Below are 6,319 nucleotides of genomic sequence, written 5' to 3' on the forward strand. Positions count from 1 at the left end.
CTTCAATTTTTCCAATCTCATTCTCAAGATCTTCTTTCTGTCCATCTCGTCTTCCACAATGAAAAAAATATTTAAGTATGAAACGATAAAATTCGATAGTATCAAAGTTAAAAAATGTAAACCACAACACAATATTTGCAGCACGAAGCACATTCACAACTGAATACTTTGTACATCTACTCCGCTGTTATATAGCCCCTCTACCATCCCTCCTTAGCACCCCACCACCCAATTGCCCGTTCCGTCGTCTGATTCGATATTAGATTGCTGTGACTTAAAATTTCTATGGAATCAACGTATTACATTCGTTCGATTTAACTGTCACACGTCGGACTGTTTGTTGATTTATCCTTAACTTCCTATGACCAATTTTAAAGTGTTACTTTTATTAGTTGTATGATGAGCCTTGAGAAAGGAACAAAATAGTTCCGAAACGTTGGCGAATTCATAAGAGATTGTTTTTCAACCTGTCCAAATTCCTGCGATATTTTACTTATTGTGTTCAATTCATTATTTATGATACCTAAAAAGAACATATAAAATATTTTGTTATTTTGTGATACTTGAGCCTAACACTAAAAATACCTAAAATTATAGAGTGTTTTATAAAATTATGAGTTTATGAAACATATGCGAATTTAAATGATAATTGTCCAGAGTATTTTTCTTGCAGATAGAATATACTATATTACTGTTTATTTTTTCAAACGTTTCTGATATTATGAAATGATAAAATATCAACAATTGAAAAGTATAAGTTTTCGATACAGATAATAACTATCTGGATAAGCAAGTATTAAAGCGCATTAGTATTTCAATTCTTAAGTTTGTTTCAAATCTCGCTGCTCCAAACAATATTTCAAAATTAATAATTTCTAGAGAATTCTTTTTCATCATTTACATTCACGTTGTAGATGGTATACACGTTTTTCCTGAGGAAATAAAAACTATAGAAAGAATGTCCCTGAATAGATTTAACGACTCTGATGTATATGCAGAAATCCATGTAGGTTAGAATCGTTATTTTTTATTTTCACATTAATTATACGGAGCACTGCTATCTACTTCATGAATTTCCTTTTCAATGTCTTAACCGGGAAACCGAAAAATTTTGAGTATATAATAATGAATAAATAAATAAATAAATAAATAAATATATAATTAAAATGAAATATTCTCATATTATAAGAGTTAAAAACTTGGTTTCTGGAAAAACGGCATGGATTCCCCATCGAGTAACATGTGACTCTGGTGACATGACATTGAATTTTCCAAGATTTCCAGCTTTCAGTATGCTTTAACGATGGAATGGTGCAACATTCAGGAATTGTTGTCGAAGTCATAATGTATTTTTAACAGCATATCCACCAAAAAATTCTTTCGTTTCGTACTTTCATCGAAAAAAATTTGTTTAAATGAAAACCTCTATTTTAGTCGAATTATGATCCATCCTATCCTTACTATGCCCAAAATGGACAAGGTATTCCTGGATACGGAATATTCTGCTATCGTTTTTCAAAATGGGGAATTATACGGAAATAACTTGATATTAGTCCGAAAGTCACACTAAAACATTTGTAAGGCCTCACTATCTCCAAAATTTAAGACGAAAATCGGAAATTATATCCACGCCCAGTACGAAAAGAAGATATTAAAAAAAAAAAATAACCATTGCAAGTGACATTCAGTAAAGTGAAAATAAAATATCGCCAAAATAATGTCGAAATTAGACATAGTCATACTTATGCAAGTTTTTAGCCGTCCAACTTCATTTGCTGTTCAGATTATATATTTTATGATTTCTATGCTGATCCGGCTATCGAAAATATTCAAAATGATTTTTAAAAGGCCGTTTTATAGAAAAAAGTTTTATTTTGAGATGCTGGGGTTCGAACATAAATCGATAATTAATTGCAATATTTCCGAAAAATGCATCAACAATCAAATATCTTATTTCAAAATACTTCAAAGTTCCTGCTATACAATTCCTTGTTTTCGCAGGTAGTAATTATGACCAAACCGGTCCGTTGCGGGCGGAAATGTTGAGGGATGGTTTATTGTATTGGTTATACTGTACCTATGTTATTCTGTACCTGTCACCTAGTCAAAGTAACAAATATTTTACTGTATACTTCAATACGTCAATGGTTTTGAATAGGGTTTTTTTTTGCTTATCAAGAAATAGTAGTCCCGTAGATCAGTTATGGCACTTTTTTGGTTTCCATGATATTGTTCTGGTTTTTTTTACAGATAAATCCCCTTTGTATTTGTCAAGAGAAATGAGATTTCGATAATTAAGTATGAACGTTGATTTCTATTCTATCTGTCTATTATATTCGTCAATGTAAACTGTTCTTTGTTTCAGGCTCAGGTAATTTCTTTTGAAATTAATTCATTTCAATGAAACATCCTCTACACATCCATATAGCTCATGGAAAACTTCGAAAAACCGAATAAAAAAGTTACTTCCTTCCGTCATGAATTTCTTAAAATGGATTGCTGAAATTTATTAGAGAAAATAACGAAAAATTTTGGTTGCAGTAGCCTTTTTCTTGAGGTTGAAACTGGAATAATAATATTCGCGAGAGAACTGAAGCTGGCATATAGAATAATGAGAAAACAATATAAAAAATTACGGTGCGTAGCGTAGCGTTAGATCTATGACGCCATTATAACTAGTGAAACTGAAAAGAGCAAATTTTTCCAATTATCTGTAGGATATAAATAGTAGATGAATCCCTAGAACAATGTTCTTGAATGACAAAAAAAAGCAGGATTGGAAATTATCCTGGTTATAGTGAACCAATGTCTCAATAAATGAGAGGATGAAATAACTCAAAACAAACGAAATTAATTCAGGAACATAATACACATTGATATAAAAGTGGACAAACAAATCAACAGTTGTTGGTTTTCATATAGTAATAGTAATAGTAATAGTAATAGTATTTATTGATTCCAGATAATTACAAAGTTTGTAAAAATGGAACATGTCAAAGCCAAATATACAATATCATTGGTTTTTACAAAATTCTTTGAACTCACAAATATCATATGGTTCACAATTCAAGATTAAAGTGTACAAAGATTTTCTGAATTTGGAAGGGCATGAAAGTTTTCTAATTTGAGAGGGCAATATATTGAATAAAGATATTGACATACATTCAACGCTTTTACCTCTTAATGAGGTCTTGTGGGATGGAACTGAATATGGAAACATTCTTCTGGTAGCATTCTGGTTTCAGAAACTCAGTAACTCAAAATAGCGGCTATGATTGCGGAAGAAAATCAGTAATCTATATATGTAAAGTCCATATATGGTAAGAATATTATTACTTTTGAATAAACCCCTACAAGATTCTCTAAAGCCCAGATTGAGCATAGTTCTTAAAGCTCTCTTTTGAACTATGAATAAATTACCTACATGGGAAGAGTTACCCCAAAAAATAATCCCATAGGACATAATTGACTGGAAATTAGAGTAATATATAATCTTCATTAGGTCAAAATCAATCTGATCCCTTAACATAAAGAGCATATAACAAATGGAGTTGAGCCTACATCTAAGTTGTTCAGTATGAGGTCCCCACTTCAAGTGTCTATCTAAAACAAGTCCCAAAAATACAACACTATGTTTGACCACAACATTGCTATTAGCAATATTCACTGATGAAGGATAGTTCAGTTTGGATTTTTCAGTGTAGAAGAAAATACACTGTGTCTTGTCAATATTTAAGATAAGATTGTGATCTTGAAACCAATCACCCACAGACTTCAAAACATTGTTCGAGTCCACAACAGCTGACACTATATCCGAAGATTTTAGCAAATAGTTGGTGTCATCAGCAAACATCCTCATAGAATACTTAGCTGAGACTTTTGCCTTAGGTAACTTGTTGATGTAGATGATAAAAAGAATAGGTCCCGGAATACTTCCCTGAGGAACGCCCATCTTATTCTCTCTTATGTCTGACTTGACTAATTCACCATCAACCTCCATAACAACTATCTGTTTGCGAGATGTAAGGTAGCTATCTATTAACTTTAATTGATTGTCTCTTATTCCACAGTCATCAAGGATCTCCAGCAGTCTTTCATGCTCCACACAATCGAAGGCCTTTGTTAAATCTAAGAATAGTCCCATAGGCACCTCACCACTCTCAAGGGAAACTAAGACTTCATTAATAAGCTCATAAGTAGCAGTTTCAATGCTTCTGTTTCTCACAAATCCATGCTGACAAGCTGAAATCACATCAAATTTATAGAAAAAATTCAGTAATCTGTTGGTCAATATTTTTTCGAAGACCTTGGAAAAAGCAGACAGAATGCTGATAGGCCTATAGCTATTGGGATCATCAACAGGACCCCTTTTATACAAGGGTTTCACAATAGCAATCTTGAGTTGGTCAGGAAAAATTCCCTCTTTGAATGAGCAGTTAACTATAAAACAAAGGGGTGCAATAATGAATTCAATCGATAATTTGAGTATCTTGATTGGTATCTCGTCATAGACACATGAAAGTTAATTTTTTAGAGCTTTAACTGTTTTCCGAACTTCATCATGTGTAACATCAAACATATAGAAGGATTTATCAAGTCTGTCCCGCTCTGTGCTAGAACCTCTCTCCAGACATTCAGTCAGCGCAGTAGGAAAATCAACGAAGAAATTATTGAACTCATTCGGACACAAGGAAGAATCGTCCAGATCACAAGAAGAAGCCGGAGAAGTCTTACTTTTTGTAAGAGAATTTATCACCTTCCAGGAGGCTTTTGACTTGTTTTCAGAGTTTCTTATGAAGTAACTGAAGTGGTCCCTCCTCGCCCTCGACAGGAGACTATCATAATGTTTCTTCACTGACTTATACGTGTCTTTCAATTCAGATCTAGAGAAAGAAAGTATGTATAATAAGTCGAGATGTTTTTTCATGTTTATTAGTTCAGGTGTTAGCTTGAAGTTATTCCTGGATGTTGAAGGATGAATGGTTACCTTAGGAAAACATCTATCAAATGTCTGAAAAAATCGGCTATGGAATATATTCCAAAGATGGTTAGGGTCAGATGAATTTACAAAGATGTCATCCCAACTCAACAGAGACAGCTCTTGGAGGAAGATATCGGTGGACTCATCATTTATTATTCTCCTCTTGACCGACTTTATTCTGCGATCAGTAGTGAAATTGAGGTTGGAAGTGAATTTCAGGGCGGAATGGTCACATATATGATGTTCGATCACCTTAGCTTGCCCCACCAGGGGGGTTATAACATTATCCAGACAGGTTCCCGATGAGGGTCGTGTGGGCTGACGAATCAAGGGTTCCAAGTTGAAACTCTCCAGGAGTGATATAAACCCAACACTGTCATGAGATCCTGACAGGATGTCCAGGTTGAAATCTCCCACCAAAATGAAAGGAGCTCTCTCAAGTGTACATTTCTCTAGAAGAGTCTTAAGTTTCTCTAAGAACAGATCCACATCTGCCAAAGGTTGGGAATTAGGCCTATAAACACATATAATCAGTATTTTATGATTATTTGAATGAATTTGAGCTGAAGAACACTCAATGACATTTGGTATACTAATAAGATTGTAGTCCGACCTTTCAGTGAATTTCAGTTCTTCTCTGATGTAGATTGCACATCCACCATGTCTCCCTCTTGAACGGCAGAAACTTGAAACTAACTTGTATCCGATTATCTTGTAGACAGGAAGTTCATCCTTGGACTTCCAGTGTTCTGTAATAGCTATTACGTCTGAGTTTTCCTCTTGAGCCATTAGCTGTAGGCCGTTCATAGCTGTACCCAAAGACTGAACATTCTGGTGAACAAGGCTAAAGTCCCTGGTGGGTTTGGACTTACCAAATTTGATAGATGAATTTAGCTGTTCTGGTTCATTCTGCTCTTCCGTAAAAAATTTCGGTCGAAAGAGAAATCCCTAAGAACGACACCTTCAGGCCAGAAAGAAAAATCTTATTATAAGCTGTGTCGCCTGGTAAGCCAATGCTTAAAGCGGAGTTTTGCCCAATAGTGTTGAGTTTTTTCACAATTATAAGTTCGTTATCATCCATATCTCCCAAGAAAGACCGTATATCTTGCTCCGAGACCTGTTTTCCTGCGATTTGCCCAACATAAATCCACCGTCTACGGATGGCACCCTTGATTGTATTATCTTCACAGTTAGTTTTAGTTCCATAACATATTTTCTTGCTATTTCTTGATTCTCGTTTTCCTTTCTTTCTTTCAACTGTAGACCATTCTAGATTGTTATCAGTGTCTTTCATAATGGAGTTCGATAATGAGAAATCGTTGGTCCTAATAGTTGGTT

General features: G+C 34.3%; 1 protein-coding gene across 1 annotated transcript; it reads right to left on the reverse strand.

Annotated features, from left to right (window-relative positions):
• Nucleotides 1-3,241: 3,241 nt before the first annotated feature.
• LOC123322291 lies at nt 3,242-5,930 on the reverse strand. Its single transcript, XM_044910233.1, has 2 exons — nt 4,735-5,930; nt 3,242-4,242 (listed from the first exon to the last, which is right to left on the reverse strand). The coding sequence occupies exons 1-2, from the start codon at nt 5,786-5,788 to the stop codon at nt 3,242-3,244; spliced, it is 2,055 nt and encodes a 684-aa protein (XP_044766168.1). The 5' UTR covers nt 5,789-5,930.
• Nucleotides 5,931-6,319: the final 389 nt, after the last annotated feature.

Source organism: Coccinella septempunctata, chromosome X (genome assembly GCF_907165205.1).
Source record: "Coccinella septempunctata chromosome X, icCocSept1.1, whole genome shotgun sequence".
Lineage (NCBI taxonomy): Eukaryota > Metazoa > Arthropoda > Insecta > Coleoptera > Coccinellidae > Coccinella > Coccinella septempunctata.

Excerpts from the sequence above, each read along its gene's own strand:
- LOC123322291 (XM_044910233.1), bottom strand. The coding sequence starts at position 5,788 with ATGAACGGCCTACAGCTAATGGCTCAAGAGGAAAACTCAGACGTAATA. Across the intron at positions 4,243-4,734 it reads GATAAATTCTCTTACAAAAA|CTTGTCAGCATGGATTTGTG; the intron begins GTAAGACTTCTC and ends ATGTGATTTCAG.